Raw genomic sequence first — 18,918 nt, forward strand, 5'->3', positions numbered from 1 at the left:
CTGCGGTGACAAGGAGGGAAGAGCAGGGCGGGATCCAGCTCAGGTAAACCCGCGGGGCCATCCCAGACCTCCCACTCAGGCCCACTGTTTGTCCCAAGAACCAGCCAACTCTGATTTCTTTAAAACCATTTACTTACAAACTTTAATTCAGCAAAGGTCCGTGTGGGGAGATTGGGGTGGGGTCCGGGGAATAGTTCCCTTGGAGTGGATGTGGATCCCCAGAGTCAAGGGAGGGAAGCTAGTGGCCCAGTTGGCTGGGGGCAAGGCCCAGGGTCACCTCAGGTCGACAGGTCCTGCTGGTGTGCGGGCCCAGAGCTTATCTTCATGGAGTGCTGGTTTCTGGCACTGGGCTGAAAGGAGGCCAGCTCCGGGGATCTGGCCTGGGGTGGGCAGGCAGAATTCAAGAATTCATCTTCAACAAGGGAGTGACAGCAGAGGCTCTGGGAGATGGGCACAACGTCCGACTCCCACAGACAGACAGCAGGGATTGGCAGAGAAAGCCCATCTCTGCACCGAGGCCCAGGCAGGAGGGGGTGGTGGGGCTGGTTAGCCAAGATGAAGGCTTTGCCCTTCTACTGTCCCCAGGGTGGAGATCCTAGGTAGGGTGGCCCAATCCCTAGGCCAGAGCTGTTTGGTCCATAGTCAAGCTCCCAGAGCTTTGCATCTGTGGCTCTGGCCAGCAGGGCCTGGGGCCCAGCTTTTAAGGCATCAGAAGGGGAGGGGGCTGCGGCAGGGACCCCGGGCCCTGGGGCTGGGATATTGGCCAGATGGGCAGGCAGGGGCAGGAGACAGCCATGCCTGCAGCAGATGTGGGAAAAAGAGCTGTTTCAAACTGCAAAGTGTGGAATGGTGGCCCGGACAGGCCGGACCTTGAAGGAATCACAGCTGGGGGTTGTCCGCGGTGGTTTTAAAAATAAAAATTAGAAAAGGAAACAGAAGTCAGTTGTCAAAGTTAAAAAAAAGGAGACAGTCTCTGTATCCTCACGGGAGGTCAGGGAAACCTCCAAGGCACTCGAAAGGCCAAAATTACAGGATTAACGAGGCAGGAGGGCTCCGGAGAGACGGGCACATCGGAAGAGGAGATGGGGGGAGGGAGGGAGAGCAGGCCGGGGCCCCTCTCTCTTAAGGCTGCAGGGTTTCGGTGTGGGGAGCAAGCCAGAGGTGCAATGAGGCCTCCAGACTCCCCCACACCCCTTGGGCTCCTGGGGCTCCAGCTGATTGGTCAGTAAAGTCTTTCAGAGATTTTTCTATTACCGAAAGAGAGAAAATGGTTTAAAAAACACAAAACAAAACACCAGAAAACCCAAAAGCGATTTGGTGCAGGCCCTTGAGTTATCTCTGGCACCAGCCACTTAGAAAATCCTCTTCCGCTTCAGATAGGAGTCCGCGTAGTGGCCACCGAGGCCCTGGGAGTGCTGGCCCACATAGCTGCCTTCTGGGCTGGGCTCGGGCGAGGGCAGTAGGTGGGCAAAGCTGCGTTTCTGGCCGCCCAGTGGGGTCTGGAGACAGAGGGCAGGGCGGGGCAGGTCAGGGGCCGCTGGGGGGCCGGGGCTCCCCAGCCCTGCATGTCCCCACCCCCTGCCCGTACCTTCAGCAGGTGGCTATGACCATTAGGCCCTGGGCCGAGGCCCAGGAGCCCTTCTCCGGAGCCCAGTGGGGAAGAGCCGATCGCCTGGAAGAAATGGAGAGGTGGAACAGGTTACTCCCTGGGGGCCAGAGGAAGCACCCCTCCCGCCCGGCGCCCGCGCCCTCCCCGCCCTCCCTGTCCCCTCAGGCGAAGGGTTTCAGGTTTCAGGTTCAAATCTTGCTTCTGCTACTTTCTAGCCATGAGACCTGGGGGCCAATTGCTCCATTTTATTTGAGCCTCGGTTTTCTCATCTGTCAAATGGGGCCAAGTAGCACCCACAGCCTGGGCTGTAGAGGGAGGAAGTGACAGAAAGCCTGGAAGGCTAGCAGTGCTAGGTGCTTGATGCACAGGGTGGATAGAGGACAACAGGCTGTTGCTACTCCACCCTGAGCAAGACCGACCCCTGCCACCACCCCAGCTTTGGCCTGGGTACCGAGGGTCACAGAGCCCCGGTGGCAAGCACCCCCGAATCGTAGCTGTCCCAGGATGCCTGTGTTCAGCCAGAGAGGCTCCTCACCTTGCTGAGGTGGCTCTGCTTGAGGCCAGCCTGCAGGCCGCTGGTGAAGTAGGAAGTGGGCGAGCCTGAATAGAAGTGAGAAAGGGGGCCCCCGCCACTCCCACCGCTGCTCCGTTCACCGAAGCCACTGGGCGGGGGGGACATCTGCGGAAGAAGGGTCGGTGGAGTGAAGCAGACAATTGTAGTACCCAGCCCTGTGTATATGATCCTCCAAAATGATTCTGGGCTTTTTTTTTTTTTTTTTGAGATGGAGTTTCGCTCTTGTTGCCCAGGCTGCAGTACAATGGCATGATCTCGCTCACTGCAACCTCTGCCTCCCAGGTTCAAGCGATTCTTCTGCCTCAGCCTCCCAAGTAGCTGGGATTACAGGCATGTGCCACCATGCCCAGCTAATTTTTTGTATTTCAGTAGAGATGGGGTTTCTCCATGTTGGTCAGACTGGTCTCAAACTCGTGACCTCAGGTGATCCACCCGCCTCAGCCTCCCAAAGTGCTGGGTTACAGGCGTGAGCCACCATGCCCAGCAATTCTGGGTTTTGCGAAGACTAGCTTTGACTAATAGGACTGAGGAGAGCTGGCACGTGGGTACCCGCCTCCTCTTCCTCCTCCAGGAACCCGGGGATCATCACTGCACGAAGGGACACAGAGAAACTGTTCCAGCTTATGGACGCCAAATATGTGAGGCCACGTAGCTCACTGAGGCCCGGGTGAGTGCCAGGGACCGCCCACTGCCCCACAGAGTAGCAAGAAGTAATTCAATGCCTGGCATGGCACGGTGGCTCATGCCTGGGATCCTAGCACTTTTGGAGGCCAAGGTGGGAGGATTGCTTGGGCCTAGGAGGTCTGGACCAGCCTGGGCAACATAGGGAGACTTCGTCTCCACAAAAAGTACAAAAATTAACCATCATGGTGGTGAGTGCCTATGGTCCCAGCTACTCAGGAGGCTGAGGTAGGAGGATCGCTTGAGCCCAGGAGTTTGAGGCTGCAGTGAGCTATGATGGAGCCACTGCACTCCAGCCTGGGCAACACAGTGAGATCCTGTCTCAGAAAAACCCCACAAAGAACACACAAAATACAAGGTCTGCTATTCTAGGCTACTAAGTCATGGCACAGCCTGTCATATAGTAAAAGCTGATTGCTACACACACCATACCAGGTGGCTCTCACCTTGTGTCGACTGGGTCCGTGAGGCCCAAGGGCTGGTTCCCGTGGGTGGGAGAAGAGCCGCCGTGGTCCCACGTCCTGAATCAAAGTGGGAAAAGCACAATGGGTTGGAGTCTGTCCCAGCCTCACCCCTGGCTGAACTCCGCTGGCTGAGCTGTCATCAGGGAAGACAGCCCCCACCACTCTGGGACCAGGAAGAGGCAAATTTGGGGCTGGATACAGCTCGGCCCCAGGGATGGCTGCTGTGAAGGGGGTGCCCCCCATGGGTCTAAGTGTTTGGAGTTTCCCAGGCAAGATGGGAATTCCAGGTGTGTGGACTCTTGTAGTTTTCCTGTGTTGGCGTTAATTTCCGTTGTTATTTGTTTGAAATCCAGAGGGGGCGTTAATTTCCGTTGTTATTTGTTTGAAATCCAGAGGGGGCCAAACATCACCCAGGTGACCTATGGGCGGCCAGTTTGCAATTTCTTTTTTTTTTTTTTTTTTTTTGAGATAGAGTTTTGCTCTTGTTGCCCAGGCTGGAGTGCAATGGCGCAATCTCGGCTCACCGCAACCTCCGCCTCCCGGGTTCAAGCAATTCTCCTGCCTCAGCCTCCCTAGTAGCTGGGATTACAGGCATGTGCCACCACGCCCAGCTAATTTTATATTTTTAGTAGAGACAGGGTTTCTCCATGTTGGTCAGGCTGGTCTTGAACTCCCAACCTCAGGTGATCCGCCCGCCTCGGCCTCCCAAAGTGCTGGGAATACAGGTGTGAGCCACCGCACCTGGCCCAGTTTGTAATTTCTGACCTGCCAAGGAGTTTGGCGTCATAGAAGGACCAAATCTCCAGGAGCACAAACAGGAATCAAAGGTGAGAGAGAGGGACAGAAAAGGTAAGCCCTGTCTCTGAGGAGAGACAGTGTGGCCTAAGTCCTCTTGGGAGAGACAAACAGACAGAATCAGGATGACAGACAGACTGAGACACAAGATCCTCCAGGTCTTGGGAATGGACAGACAGGCAGGTGGACCAGGAAGCAGGGGGTGATGTGCAGAGAGACAGGAAACTTTAAGGGCATGAGGCTGGGCTTGGTGGCTCTTGCCTGTAATCCCAGCACTTTGGGAGGCTGAGGTGGGCGGCTCACTTGAGGTCAGGAGTTTGAGACCAGCCTGGACAACACAATAAGACTCTGTCTCTACCAAAAATTTAAAAATTAGTTGGGCATGGTGGTGCATGTCTATGGTCCCAGCTCCTCAGGAGGCTGAGGTGTGAGAATCGCTTGAGCCCAGGAGGTTGAGGCTGCAGTGAGCTATGATAGCACCACTGCCCTCCAGCCAAAGCAACATAGGGCGATCGTCTCTAAAAAAAAAATAAAAAAAAGCAGAGACCATATCCGGCACGTTCCCTGTCGCCTCCCTAGCACATGGCCTGGCATAGTCCATCCTAGAGAAATATCAGTTTGGAGAATGATTTGGCCTCAGGGGACACAGAGCTGCAGCCAGGCACTCACCGAGGGGTAGTCGAAGCTGTAGCTGTCAGATAGCCCTGGTTCGGGGGGCAGGCGGGCGCTGCTGAGGGGGCTGAGCAGGTGGGACTTGAGCTGGAAGGCTTTGCTGCTGCTGCTGCCACCTCCAGGGGCTGGGGGGTTAGGTGGGGGGCCCTCAGCTGGGCGGCGGCTTCTCCCGGCGCCTCCCCAGGCCCGGGCCTCCTTACCCGCCAGGTTGCTGGCCGGGAGCAGGCTGTGTAGGTTCAGGTAGGGATTCAGGGGAATCCGGTAGTCCTTGGGGGGCTCCCCCAGCAGTGAGACCTGCAGCAGGAGGGCCAGATTCACGAGGGCCCCCAGGAAAGGGGACTCTGTGGAACAGGAGGCTGGTGTGGTGCCGCGCGCAGGGCAGGGCCTTACCCCAGGGGGCGTCGGCAGAGGCCCACTGTCTTTCTGGAGGCCTCTGAGGCCAGAGCCTCGGAGCCCCACAGGGGCGGGGGGAGGAGTGAGCTGGGCCGCTGGGGGACCCAAGCCCAGGGCCTCCCGGTCACCCCCAGCAGGGCCAAGCACGGATGGCAGCAGGGGTGGTGGCTTTCCTCGCCGGGGCGGCAGCTCCGGGGGCAGGCCCCCTCCTAGGGAGGGAAGGAGGATTTCAGGGGCCCAGGCTCAGAGGACCCCTCTCCCCAGGGCCCTCCAGCTCCCACCTGGACCAGGGCCCAGTGGTCAAGAGACAAATCCATGCTGGCCACTGAGCAGAGCTCATGCCTGGGCCCTGGGGGAGACACCCAACTGATGGACCAGGGCGCGGGGACCCACAGAGGTTGGGTCACTCGTCCAAGGCCACGTAGCAAGGAAGGAAGCGGAAGTGGCTGGGGGACACCGTGTGGGCGGGGTCTGCGTTACCTGCAGGCAGCTCCCCGAGGAGGGGGTTGGCCGGCTGGGCCCCAGGCTGGAGGGCGCCCAGGGGTGAGTCTCCCAGGATGCCGGGCTTCTAGGGACAGAGCAGACAGTTGCAGATGGCGGCAGGGTGGCCCAGGGAAGCAGACAGGTGTGGCCCAGAGTCTTGGCAGACACACCCTGACCCCAGGGCTCGGCTGGTCCTGGGCAGACAGGCATGGGGTTCCCCAGTGCCCGCCACACTCCAACCCCATCATTCGTCCCATCAGCCATGGTGACCGAGGGTGTCCTGAGCGCCAGGCCCCAGTTCCCTGGCCAGTGATTACAGCACAGTATCAACTGCAGCCACATGGAGTGGGACAGCCATACAGTGTTACAGCCACTTTTAGTCACAGAAGGTCAGACCCACAGGCTCACGTACTCTGTCAGTTACCACCAGACAGATACACTGACACTACTGACTTAGAATCCAGGGAACCACACCAGACAGGGCGGAGCATGGGTGTACGTCTGTGTGTGTGCGTGTGCGCACGCGCGCATATATGTCTTTGTTTCTGCGTGCGTGAGTCTGTCTTATGTCTCTCTGTGTGTCTATGTGTGTCTTTGACTTATGTCTGTGTCTGTCTCTGTGTGTGTATATCTGCATCTTTGTATGTGTGAGTCTGTATGTGTACCTGTGTTTCTAGGTGTGAGTTGTGTGTGTGCGGGTATGTGCGTGCGCACTGAGGGGATAGACCTGGAGTTTCTTCCCCAGGTGCCTCTTCCACAGGGGAGCTTCCGAGCAGTCTATTCACAAAGTGGTGCCCAGCAGCCGTGCTCCCAGCCCACACCCAGTTTCAGGCTGTAAATGGGCGTGTCCAGGTCCCCTCACCCCACCCCAGGCACCAAGTCCAGGGGCCCTCTCCAGAATGGAGGGAAAGACGGCAAACCCTGTCATGAGCGATTGCCAGAGGCGGATGGGGATGTGGGTGGGAAAGGCAGGGGTTGGGGGGAGTCGGCCTCACCCGGGTTCTGGGCCCCCAGGGCACAGCCAGAGGTCCCCCCAACCCACCAATCGCACCAGCTGTGTTGAAAAGAGCAAGGAGGGGCTATAGAGCGGTGGGTGAGGGGGACGTGTGTGTTACCTTCTGGCCTTGGGTCTGCAGGGCGAGCTGCAGCAGCGCCGTGGACAGGGCTGGCCCACTGAGCAGCGGCATGGCGGGGGGAGCACCCAGGAGGCCTGCAGGGAGACATAGGAGGATGGGTGGGGGTCCCTGTGTCCTCCCTGCCCCGCCTCATGAAACACAGCCCTGAACCCGTTGAAGGGGCAGGAAACTGATGCTCTAGGGCTGGGGGGTGGGCAGTGTACTTGCCCAAAGGAAGGGCCTAGAAGGAGCAGCGGCTAGTCCAGTGAAGTCCACCCCCTCTTGCCAGCACCCCAGCTCACTGCAGGCCACTGTGTGGCCCTGGTCGCAGCCCCCAGTTGTGGACAACAGCAGCTCCCCCTATGACTCCACACTCCCCCTCAGCCCTACTCCTGGGCTCCTGTCACTGTGGCCAAGATGAGCAGTTTCGGGGAGTGCCGGAGACAGTGCTGCAGCCCGTTCTGCACAGTGGGGGCCCCTGCCCAGCCCCACCTTACCCTGCTTCCCCCCCGCACTGCCGTGGAGCAGGGGGTTGAGCAGCAGCTGGAGGGAGGCAGACGGGCCCAGGTTGTTGAGCAGCTGCAGGATGTTGGGCTCAGGGAGGAGTCCCTTCCCCCGATTGAGGGCCTGCAGGAACAGAGCAGCTCAGAGCGCCGCCGGGGCCCTGATATCCCCATGGGGCTCCCATCCCCACCCCTCCACCCCTGCCCACACAGGCTCACCGTGGCCTGGGCAGCGATGAGAGCGGCCAGCATACTGCGGCCGGGGGGCCCAGGGGCGCAGAAGGAGACTCGCAGGTGGCTGCCCCCCAGGGCCAGACCGTCCGCCTGCTGCTGTGCCTCCTCCGCCATCTCAGCCGTCTCATACTCCAGCACCGCGAAACCCTTCAGCTGCCCATCCTGGCCGCACGCCAGCTGCCGGAGGAAAGCAGGCAGTCATGAGCACCCGGGCAGCAGTGACTGCACCACCCCGGGAAGTGACAACCGTAACCAGACTCTGCTGCCCCATGAGGGTGAATTCCACACCAGGCCTTCACTGCCCTGCGCCTCGTTCCTGCATCAGCTCATCTGATCTTCCCAATGACCCTGGGCGGCTGCATCATACCCATTTATCAGAGAAGGCAACTGAGGCACGGAGAGGTCAGCGCACTCAAGACCACACAGCTGGAGGGAGGGCGGAGCTGGGAGCCGCCTCACCACCAAAGCCAAGGCCACGGACGCAGTGGCTCACACATGTAATACCAGCACTCTGGGAGGCTGAGGCAGGCGGATCACGAGGTCAGGAGATCGAGACCATCCTGGCTAACACAGTGAAACCCCATCCCTACTAAAAATACAAAATTAGCTGGGCGTGGTGGCGCATGCCTGTAATCCCAGCTACTTGGGAGGCCGAGGCACGAGAATCAGTTCAACATGGGAAGCAGAGGTTGCAGCAAGCCGAGATCGCACCATTGCACTCTAGCCTGGGCGACAGAGTAAGACTCTGTCTCAAAAAAAAAAACAAAGAAAAGAAAAGAAAAAAAGGCAGCCGGGCGCGGTGGCTCAAGCCTGTAATCCCAGCACTTTGGGAGGCCAAGACGGGCGGATCACGAGGTCAAGAGATTGAGACCATCCTGGCTAACACGGTGAAACCCCGTCTCTACTAAAAAATACAAAAAACTAGCCGGGCGAGGCGGCGGGTGCCTGTAGTCCCAGCTACTCGGGAGGCTGAGGCAGAAGAATGGCGTGAACCCAGGAGGCGGAGCTTGCAGTGAGCTGACATCCGGCCACTGCACTCCAGCCTGGGCGACAGAGTGAGACTCTGTCTCAAAAAAAAAAAAAAAAAAAAAAGTAAAGAAAAAAAGGCAGGCACTGTCAGTGCCCTTACTTTGTAGGTGGGAAAACTCAGGCTCAGAGAGGGACAGTCCCTTGTCCAGGTCAGTCTAGAGCTGGGATCAGACAAGGCCAGGCTGACAGCCTTCATGGGACCAGCCACATCAGGGTACTGGTGATGGCTGTCCCAAGAAACAGTGCTGCAGCAGGATGTGGTGGTACCGGGCTATGGTCCCAGCTGAGGGGGCAATACTGCTTAAGCCCGGGAATTCAAGATTACAGTGAGCTATGATTGAGCCACTGTACTCCAAGGACAGAGCAAGACCCTGTTGCTTAAAAACAAACAAAAAGAGGCCAGGCGCGGTGGCTCATGCCTGTAATCCCAGCGCTTTGGGAGGCCGAGGTGGGCGGATCACCTGAGGTCAGGACCAGCCTAACATGGAGAAACCCTGTCTCTATTAAAAATACAAAATTAGCCGGGCATGGTGGCTCACGCCTGTAATCCCAGCTATTAGGGAGGCTGAAGCAAGAGAATCACTTGAACCTGGGAGGCGGAGGTTGCGGTGAGCTGAGATCACGCCATTGCACTCCAGCCTGGGCAACAAGAGCCAAACTCTCTCTCAAAAAAAAAAAAAAAGATAATCAGCAAGGGGTGGGGAAGGAAGGGCTCTCGTTCCAGACAGTGGCCAAGCCAGGTAGCAATGCTAAGGGAAGTGGCTGGGCCTGGGCCCCAGCACTTGCTGAATGCCCGGGCAGCAAAGGTGCAGGTAGCAGCCCTTTGCCTTGGCCCACGCCCTGTGCCAAGGTCTGGGCACAGATCTCCCATAACCACACCCATCGTTTTGTTTTGTTTTTTTTGAGATGGAGTCTTGCTCTGTCGCCCTGGAGTGCAGTGATGTAAACTCAGCTTACTGTAACCTCCGCCTCCTGGGTTCAAGTGATTCTCGTGCCTCAGCCTCCCCATAGCCGGGATTACAGGCGTGCACAACCACGCCCAGCTAATTTCTTTTTTTTTTTTTTTTTTTTTTGAGACGGAGTCTCGCTCTGTTGCCCAGGCTGGAGTGCAGTGGCCGGATCTCAGCTCACTGCAAGCTCCACCTCCCAGGTTTATGCCATTCTCCTGCCTCAGCCTCCCGAGTAGCTGGGACTACAGGCGCCCGCCACCTCGCCCAGCTAGTTTTTTGTATTTTTTATTAGAGACGGGGTTTCACTGTGTTAGCCAGGATGGTCTCGATCTCCTGACCTCGTGATCCGCCCGTCTCGGCCTCCCAAAGTGCTGGGATTATAGGCTTGAGCCACCACACCCGGCCTTTTTTTTTTTTTTTGAGATGGAGTCTTGCTCTGTCACCCAGGCTGGAGTAGAGTGGCGCGATCTCGGCTCACTGCAACCTCCGACTCCCGGGTTTACGCCATTCTCCTGCCTCAGCCTCCCGTGTAGCTGGGACTACAGGCGCCCGCTACCGCACCAGGCTAATTTTTTGTATTTTTAGTAGAGACGGGGTTTCACCGTGTTAGCCAGGATGGTCTCGATCTCCTGACCTCGTAATCCGCCCATCTCGGCCTCCCAAAGTGCTGGGATTATAGGCGTGAGCCACCACGCCCGGCCTAATTTTTGTATTTTTAGTAGAGACGGGGTTTCACCATGTTGACCAGGCTGGTCTCGAACTCCTGACCTCAAGCAAGCTGCCCGCCTTGGCCTCCCAAAGTGCTGGATTACAAGCATGAGCCACTGTGCCCGGGCATAATCACACCCATCTTAGGGATGAGCAGAGAGAGACTCAGAGGGGTCACAGAGTGATCAAGGCCACACAATTCCTAAGCAGGGGGACTGATGTGTGAACCTCAAGCTGCCTCACTGTCAAGCCCATCCTCCATTCAAACAGGTCACCTAACATTAAAGGTGAGCTCCTTGGAGGACGTCACCTCAATGCCTGGTACTCATCAGATGCTCAACAAATGTTTGGTGAGATCAGGCCCAGTGGCTCGAATCTGTAATCCCAGCACTTTGGGAGGCCGAGGCAGGAGGATCGTTTGAGCACAGGAGTTTCAGACCAGTCTGGGCAACATAGGGAGATCCCATCTTCACATAATTTTGCACCCATCACCAAGCCTGGCTAATTTTTTTTGTATTCTTAGTAGAGACAGGGTTTTTTTTCTGTTTTTTGTTTGTTTGTTTGTTTTTGAGACAGAGTTTCACTCTGCCACCCAGGCTGGAGTGCAGTGGCGGGATCTTGGCTCACCACAACCTCTGCCTCCCAGTTTCAGGCGATTCTTCTGCCTCAGCCTCCCAAGTAGCTGGGACCACAAGCACATGCCACCACACCCGGCTAACTTTTTTTTGTATTTTTTGTAGAGACAGGGTTTCACCATATTAGCCAGGATGGTCTTGATCTCTGACCTCGTGATCCGCCCGCCTCGGCCTCCCAAAGTGCTGGGATTACAGGCCTCCCAAAGTGCCTGGCCTTGAGACAGGGTTTTACCATGTTGACCAGGCTGGTTTTGAACTCCTGACCTCAAGTGATCTGGGGTTACAGGCATGAGCCACTGCACCCGGCCTCTACGTAAAATTTTAAAAATCAACTGGCCATGCTGATGCATTCCTGTAGTTCCAGCTTATATGGGAAGCCAAGGCAGGAGGATCTCTTGAACCCTGGAGGTCAAGGCTGGAGTGCACTCCTCCAGCCTGGGCTCCTCCAGCCTGGGTGTTAGAGTGAGAACCTGTCTCAACAAAAAAATAAAAATAAAAAAAATAAGGCCAGGCATGGTGGCGCACACCTGTAGTCCCAGCTACTCGGGAGGCTAAGGCAGGAGAATGGTGTGAACCTGGGAGGCGGAGCTTGCAGTGAGCTGAGATCACGTGACTGCACTCCAGCCTTGGCAAGACTCCATCTCAAAAAAAAAAAAAAAAAAAATTTAGTGAATGTTCCAGTGGAGAAATGAATGGGCAGCTGTTCACAATAATCTGATCATGAAGCACTGACAACCCCATTTTGAGATGGGGAAACAGGCTAGAAGAGTACCTGTAGCTGGTCATGACCCTGTGACCTTTGATCTCCACATAAGAAGGTAAGGCCAGGCCAGCACAGTGGTTCATGCCTGTAATCTCAGCATTTTGGGAGGCCGAGGTGAGCGGATCACTTGAGGTTAGGAGTTTGAGACCAGCCTGGCTAACATGGCGAAACCCCATCTCTACTAAAAATACAAAAATTGGGTCTGGTGGCGGGCGCCTGTAATCCCAGCTACTTGGGAGGCTGAGGCTGGAGAATCACTTGAACCCGGGAGGCGGAGGATGCAGTGAGCCAAGATTGCGCCTCTGTACTCCAGACTGGGTGACAGAGTGAGATTCTGTCTTAAAAAAAAATAATAAAAAATAAAAATAAAGGTGAGGCCATTGTGCTGACTCATCTTCTGTCCTGAGCCCGCACAGGCGGCCTGGTATGTAGCAGGTGTCCAAGAGAAGGCGGCAGAATGAATGAATGAATGAATGATGAGTAAACAGAGAGGGCATTCCCACGGCTCATAGATACTCAGCTTTTTGTTTCTTTGTTTCTTTGAGATGGAGTCTCGCTCTGTCGCCCAGGCTGGAGTGCAGTGGCACGATCTCCACTCACTGCAACCTCAGCCTCCCAGGTTCAAGCAATTCTCCTGTCTCAGCTTCTCAAGTAGCTGAGATTACAGGCACACACCGCCATGCCTGGCTACTTTTTTTTTTGGTTGTATTTTTAGTAGAGATGGGGTTTCTCCATGTTGGTCAGGCTGGTCTCAAACTGCTGACCTTAGGTGATCCGTCTCAGCCTCCCAAAGCTTTATAAGCGTGAGCTACTGCGCGTGGCCTGTTTTTTTGAGATGGAGTGTTGCTCCGTCACCCAGGCTGGAGTGCAGTGGCGCGATCTCGGCTCACTGCAAACTCTGCCTCCCAGGTACAAGCGATTCTCCTGCCTCAGCCTCCTGAGTAGCTGGGATTACAGCCCTGTGCCACTACACCTGGCTAATTTTTTTTGTATTTTTAGTAGAGACAGGGTTTCACCATGTTGGCCAGGCTGGTCTTGAACTCTTGACCTCAAGTGATCCGCCTGCCTCGGCCTGTCAAAGTGCTGGGATTACATGCATGAGCCATCTCACCCAGCCTGTTTCTTGTTTTAAATATAGAGATGGTGTCCCACTATCTTGCCCAGGCTCGTCTTGAACTCCTGGACTCGAGTGATCCTCCTGCCTCTGCCTCCCAACAGACACCTAGTTTAAATGGGGCACCAATACCCCACTTACATGAGAGGGACCCACTCAAAGCCACAGAGCTGGGGGTCTGAGCCCAGGACTCTTTTTTTTTTTTTTTGAGATGGGGGTCTAGCTCCATTGCCCAGGCTGTAGTGTCATTGTGCTGTGGTGCGATCAAGGCTCACTGCAGCCTCAGACTCCCAGGATCAAGCGATCCTGCCACCTCAGCCTCCTGAGTAGCTGGGACTACAGGCACACCATCATACCTGTCTAATTTTTGCATAGAGAGGATTTCACCATATTGCCTAGGCTGGTCTCAAACTCCTAGGCTCAAGGGATCCACCCACCTCAGCCTCCCAAAGTGTTGGGGTTACGGGTGTGAGTCACTGCGCCTGGCCAGGCCTACCCCTTCTAAGCCTCTGCACTGGCCTCCTCTCAGTGGTCCAAGCTCCGGAGCTAGGCTGTGGTATTCTGATCCCAGCTCTGCCAGACCCTGGCTGTTTAACTCTGGGCAAGTTACTTGACCCCTGTGTGCCTTGGTATCCTCACCTAAAAATGGGAGTGATACCTATCTCTCAGGGTTGCTACAGGATGAAGCAACTAAAGGTTACGTACTCAGAGTCCACAGTGAGTGCTGGAGGAATGTCCCCTTCAGGATCTCTGGGGATCAAGACCTTCTGGGGGCTCTTAGAGAGTGAGTCTGGCCTATTCTCGCCCCACTGCACCTGTCACAGGGCGAGGCACACACACAGAAGTGCCTGGCACATGTGGTCTGAATGAACAAGGGGCTGTTTTGCCAACCCATTGTGCAAGTATTGAGTCCCTGCTTACGGAGGAGGGAAACTGTAGATCAGAGAGCCAGTGACTGGCCCGAGCTCGAGGGTGGGGCTGGGATCTAGCGAAGCCTCAGTCTCTGACCTCAAGGTTCAAATAGACTGTGGGCTCCTCTGCAGCCTCCTCAATGCCTGGCCAGGGTCTGGGACCCCATGGGAGGTTTGATGAAGGTACCAGCGAATGAGGAGGTGAGTGGTGAGCAAGCCTCGAGATCCAGTTACAAGAGTGGCCTCACCTGCATCTGACAGAGCGACAGTGAGGCCTGAAGTTGCACAGGGATTCAAATCCTCTGGCCGGGCGCGGTGGCTCACGCCTGTAATCCCAGCACGTTGGGAGGCCAATGTGGGTGGATCACCTGAAGCCAGGAGTTCAAGATCAGCCTGGCCAACATGGCAAAACCCCACCTCTACTAAAAATATAAAAACTATCCAGGCATGGTAGTGGGGCACCTATAATCCCAGCTACTCTGGAGGTTAAGGCAGGAGAATCGCTTGAACCCAGGAGGCGGAGGTTGCAGTGAACTGAGACTGCATCACTGCACTCCAGCATGGTTGACAAAGTGATACTCTGTCTCAAAAAAAAAGAAAAGGCAGATGACTCCAAAGACTCCCTCAGGTGCTCCGGGCCTGGCACGTGCTCCCCAGTGCTCTCTGCAGGGCTCACCTGGCAGAAGGTGGGGCTGTGGACAGCTGACAGCGCCCGGCACAGAGCGTCCACATCATTGAAGCCAGGTGGTAGGCGGTCCACACAGAGGCAGCGGGAGTGGAGAAGGGCAGGCGTCAGTTGCCCGGCATCCGTCCAGTGCACGTAGAGGGTGCGCGGTCCCAGTGGCTTGCCCAGCAGGTCCGACTTGGCACGGGCAGCCGAGTCCTTCTTCATGTACTCGGCAAAGCCATACCCCTTGGAGTGGCCAGTGCGCTCACTGTAGACCAGGAAGCAGCGCTCCAGGCTGCCGAAGGGCCGCACCAACTCCTCGAACTGCTGCTGTGTGAGGCTGGGGGGCAGGTTGGCCACGCACAGCAGGGCATCCGTGGGCTGCAGCTGCACCGACAGCTCGCGCTCCCGTAAGCAGCTCTGGTGGAAAGCGTTGATTGCGGCCTCGGCCTGCTCCCCATTCAGCAGGGTCACGAAGGCTGCGGTGGGAAGAGGGCAGTGCGAGGTCAGCCGGGCCCCGAGGGCCTGCCCCTCCACCCTGCCACCCTGCAAAGCAGGTGGGACTTCAAAATGCTGGGCATTTCAGGTGCCTGCCGATCTGAACAGTTGCCAGCCTTGGTGACTCACACAGGCGAGCACGCCTGCCATTGACTCCAGGCTCCACGAAGCCCACTCCCTCTCCCAGCCCTGCGTCCACCCGCACCCATAGCAGCGCCCACCAACTGTGGACCTGGCTCTGTCCTAAGAACGCCGTGGGTCACTCGGATGATACCAAGGGCAGTGGTTAAGCCCATGCTCACTGAGGCCCAGATTTAAGCCCAAGCCCCAGGTGGCTTGGGGGTATCAGTTTCCTCATCTGTCAAATGGTTGTAACTTAATCATCACAACCAACATTTTGCCAGTGAGGAAACGGGCCCAGAGCAGCACCCCCGTGCCCAAGCAGGGGAGCCTGGACTTGAACCCAGGCAGCTGGACTCCAGAGCCCCACTCTACACTGCCCACCCCTGCCACCTTTCCAGGCCACCAGTGCCCTGAACCCTGCTGCCACATGCTGCCCCAGATTTGCAATCCACCCAGAGGCCACAGGAAGCTTTGTTCAAAATGATAACCAGATCACGCCACATCCATCTGGTGGCTTCTAGCTGCAGGGTGCAGTGCAGCCTGCGTGGGCTCGCTGACCTCCCCTCCCATCTCACTACTGCTATCCGGACCACACCAGGCACACTCCAGAGGGGCCTTCGCAGCTGCTGTTCCCTGAGCGTGGAACACTGAGCCCCACCTCCTCACCTGGCTAACCTGGACCCACCCAGGTAGAAACCCTGTCTCTACTAAAAATACAAAAATTAGCCGGGTGTGGTGGCACATGTCTATAATCCCAGCTACTTGGGAGGCTGAGGCAGAGGAATGGGCTGAACCCAGGAGGCAGAGGTTGCAGCGAGCCAAGATCACACCACTGCACTCCAGCCTGGCGACAGAGCAAGACTCCATCTCAACAAAAAACAAAAAACAAAACAAAACAAAAACACACAAGCATGGGTGACTGGCTGGGTAAGGAAGAGGCAAGAGGGGTAGGAAGAGAATGAACCCACGGCCAAACGTTGTCAAGAATTAGCTCAATGCCAAGCGAGTGGAGTAGGAAGAGAATCAGCCCAATGCCCAGTGTTCTTCAAGGAGAACATGAAGGCTGTCCCAAGATGACAGGATGACAGGCAGATTGGGGCAACCTGCCATTTTGGCCTGGGGGGCAATACTGGGCCTGAAGTTCAGAGCAGCAGACAGTGAGCCAGAGCCCTCCCATCTTCAGGGACGGTCATTCCCTGCCCTGGCCCACCCCATAGCCCCACAAACCTGTCCCTTTGTATTTGTCCACAAAACAGTATTTGAGCTCATAGTCACTGAGCAGGTCATGTACTTCCTGTGGAGATACAAGATAAAAGACAGGGAGTTACTGGAGATGGAAGGGGGCAAACCGGTGCCGCCCTCATAGCTGCCACCAGCTATGAAGGCAGGTCAATTACCACCCCCCATTTTACTAATGAGGAAACTGAGGCTTGATGCAGTAATTTGGCCAAGGTCATTCTGCTCATACCTGGCAGAGCTGGGATTCAGAACCTAGATGCAGACTGTGCTATTACCCAGGCAACATGCTCTTAAAGGGTATACCTTTAGCTGGCTGGGTGCGGTGGCTCATGCTTATAATCCCAGCACTTTGGGAGGCCGAGGCGGGTGGATCACCTGAGGTCAGGAGTTCGAGACCAGCCAACATGGTGAAACCTTATCTCTACTAAAAATACAAACATTAGCCAGGAGTGGCTACTGGTGGCGCCACTGGTTATAGGTGGCGCACACCTATAATCCTAGCTACTCGGGAGACTGAGGTAGGAGAATTGCTTGAACCCAGAAGGCAGAGGTTGCAGTGTGCCATTGCACTCCAGCCTGGGCAACAAAGGGAGACACTGTCTCAAAAAAAAAAAAGGCCGGACTCACGCCTGTAATTCCAGCACTTCGGAGGCCGAGGCGGGTGGATCACGAGATCAAGAGATCCAGACCATCCTGGCCAACAAGGTGAAACCCCGTCTCTACTAAAAATACAAAACAACAGCTGGATGTAGTGGAGTGCACCTGTCGTCCTAGCTACTTGGAAGGCTGAGGCAGGATAATCGCTTGAACCTGGGAGGTGAAGGTTGCAGTGAGCAGAGATCAAGCCACTGCACTCTAGCCTGGCTACAGAGTGAGACTCCATCTAAAAAACAACAAAAAAAAAAAAAAAAAAAAAGGAGTATGCCTTTAGGAAAGTCATTTAACCTCCATGAACCTCCTTTTGCAAGATTCACTGTTTCTAACAACTCTGTAAGTGAAGTTATTAACAAACTCATGTTGTACACGAGAAAACCCAGGCTAGGAGAAGTGAAGAGATCGGCTGGAGGCCATGCAGTCGGGCAGTGCGGCCACCCATGGGTACCTGACTGGGAAGCCCACCTACTAGTAAGCCTCACATTCGGTAAGTTCACATGCCTCCCAATTTCCTCCTCCTGATAAGGCTGCCCTCTTGCAAGCCAGCTCATTTATTTTCTTTTTTTTTTAGAGACAGGGTCTTGTTCTGTCACCTAGGCTAGAGTGCAGTAGCATGATCATAGCTCACTGCAGCCTCAATCTCCTAGGCTCAAGTGATCCTCCCACCACAGCCTCCTGAGTAGCTGGGACTACAGGCACGCACCACCATGCCTAATTATTTAAAATTTTTTGTAGCGATGGGGGTTTCACTATGCTGCCTAGGTTAGTCTTGAACCCTTGGGCTCAAGACAGCCTCTTGCCTCAGCCTCTTAAAGTGCTGGGATTAAAGGGATGAGCCACCGTGCCCAGCCTCAAGCCAGCTTTGAAGGCAAAGTGCTGGGGCCTGCTGGGGCCAGATACACTATGCATCTTGCAGGAGAAACAATGTGTTTCCTGCTTAGAGACTGCAGACACTGAGAGGAAGACCCAGAAACAAACCTGACCATTCTTAATGATGCCTGCCCCGATCTGTCCCCAAATTCAGCCCCTCCCAACATCCCTGGGGTCCCACTAGCCAGGTGCCCACCCATGGGCAGGGAGGGCCAGTGGCAGGTGTGCTGGTGGGCCAGAGAGCAGGGATTCTCAGCAGAAGGAAGCGAGAACCTGTTTCACCGCCATAGGGAAGGGCAGTATAGATGCCATTTCCCCGGGTCCAAAGAGCATCGGGAAGCGCTTCCCCATGCTGGCCCCATGAGAAGGGCACTCCTAGCAGGAAGATTAGCCACGAGGGGATCCATAGAACACAGGCCCCACTTCCTTCCTGTAGGTCTGTAGGCTGGTGGCAGGAGACCCCATTTTCCCAAATTAATCCTGAGGTTTTGGGGGCTGAGAACCAGGGGCTGCTTTTACTTCCGGATTTATCTCTGAGAGCAGTGAATAAACGCGTGAGATGGAGGGGCATACTCTCCGCAGTCCTGAAACTTCTGGATTTGAGGTCCCGCCACCCTGTCGTAGAGTGGGTGGAGAAAAGCATCATCCAAGCAGGGGGCAACTGGTGGTCCAATGTACCAGCCCATTCACAATTCCCCAACAGGACCAAAGCTGTCCGCCCCCTTCCATCACTTGGTGTCGACCAAGCCTGTGGTCGCCCCTAGCAACGCCCTCCCTCACTTCACAGCCGGTTTCCCCTTTCATCACCGCCCCCCCACATCCCGCTCTTGGTCTCTCTCGATCCCGCGTGGATCCGGTGCTTGGACGCCCCCGCCAACGACCCCCGCGCACCTCAGCGTTGGTGTCGCCCGGTTCCCCCCGCGCACGCGCACCGTGGTATTTCCCGCCACGCTCCTACACCGCCCCCCCCAATACCTGGTTGGTCACGTCCCCCGGGAGGCCCCGAATCAGTATCTTGCGGCGGTTACGGAACTGGCGCTCGGTGTGTTCCAGGCGTTTCCGGATCTCTTCTGGATCTAGAGGCGGCAGTTCTTCTTCGGGCGCCCGGCGCTCCGCGGCATCGTCGGCTTCGACCTCGGCCCCAGACTTCGGGCTCAGCAGGGGCCGGTGAGTAACGGACACGTCCGCCGCCATCTTGGGAAACCCGGCGCCTTCTGGGACCAGCGAGCCGGGG

The 18,918-nt window shown here is 56.2% G+C and overlaps 1 protein-coding gene across 3 annotated transcripts; it reads right to left on the reverse strand.

Moving 5' to 3' along the window:
- Positions 1-114: 114 nt before the first annotated feature.
- On the reverse strand, positions 115-18,900 carry RAVER1 (ribonucleoprotein, PTB binding 1). 3 transcript variants are annotated; one of them, XM_015440724.3, is made up of 14 exons: positions 18,660-18,900; positions 16,149-16,215; positions 14,310-14,779; positions 7,509-7,700; positions 7,284-7,413; positions 6,787-6,881; positions 5,669-5,756; positions 5,186-5,397; positions 4,996-5,089; positions 4,793-4,920; positions 3,311-3,385; positions 2,145-2,288; positions 1,589-1,672; positions 115-1,499 (listed from the first exon to the last, which is right to left on the reverse strand). In XM_015440724.3, the coding sequence occupies exons 1-14, from the start codon at positions 18,876-18,878 to the stop codon at positions 1,353-1,355; spliced, it is 2,145 nt and encodes a 714-aa protein (XP_015296210.3). In that variant the 5' UTR covers positions 18,879-18,900; the 3' UTR covers positions 115-1,352. The 3 variants fall into 3 exon arrangements, 2 of the variants coding, with proteins under 2 accessions (XP_015296210.3, XP_015296209.3); XR_012428383.1 differs by lacking the exon at positions 7,284-7,413; XM_015440723.3 differs by having other exon boundaries at positions 4,793-5,089.
- Positions 18,901-18,918: the final 18 nt, after the last annotated feature.

This window comes from Macaca fascicularis, chromosome 19 (assembly GCF_037993035.2).
Source record: "Macaca fascicularis isolate 582-1 chromosome 19, T2T-MFA8v1.1".
Taxonomy (NCBI): domain Eukaryota; kingdom Metazoa; phylum Chordata; class Mammalia; order Primates; family Cercopithecidae; genus Macaca; species Macaca fascicularis.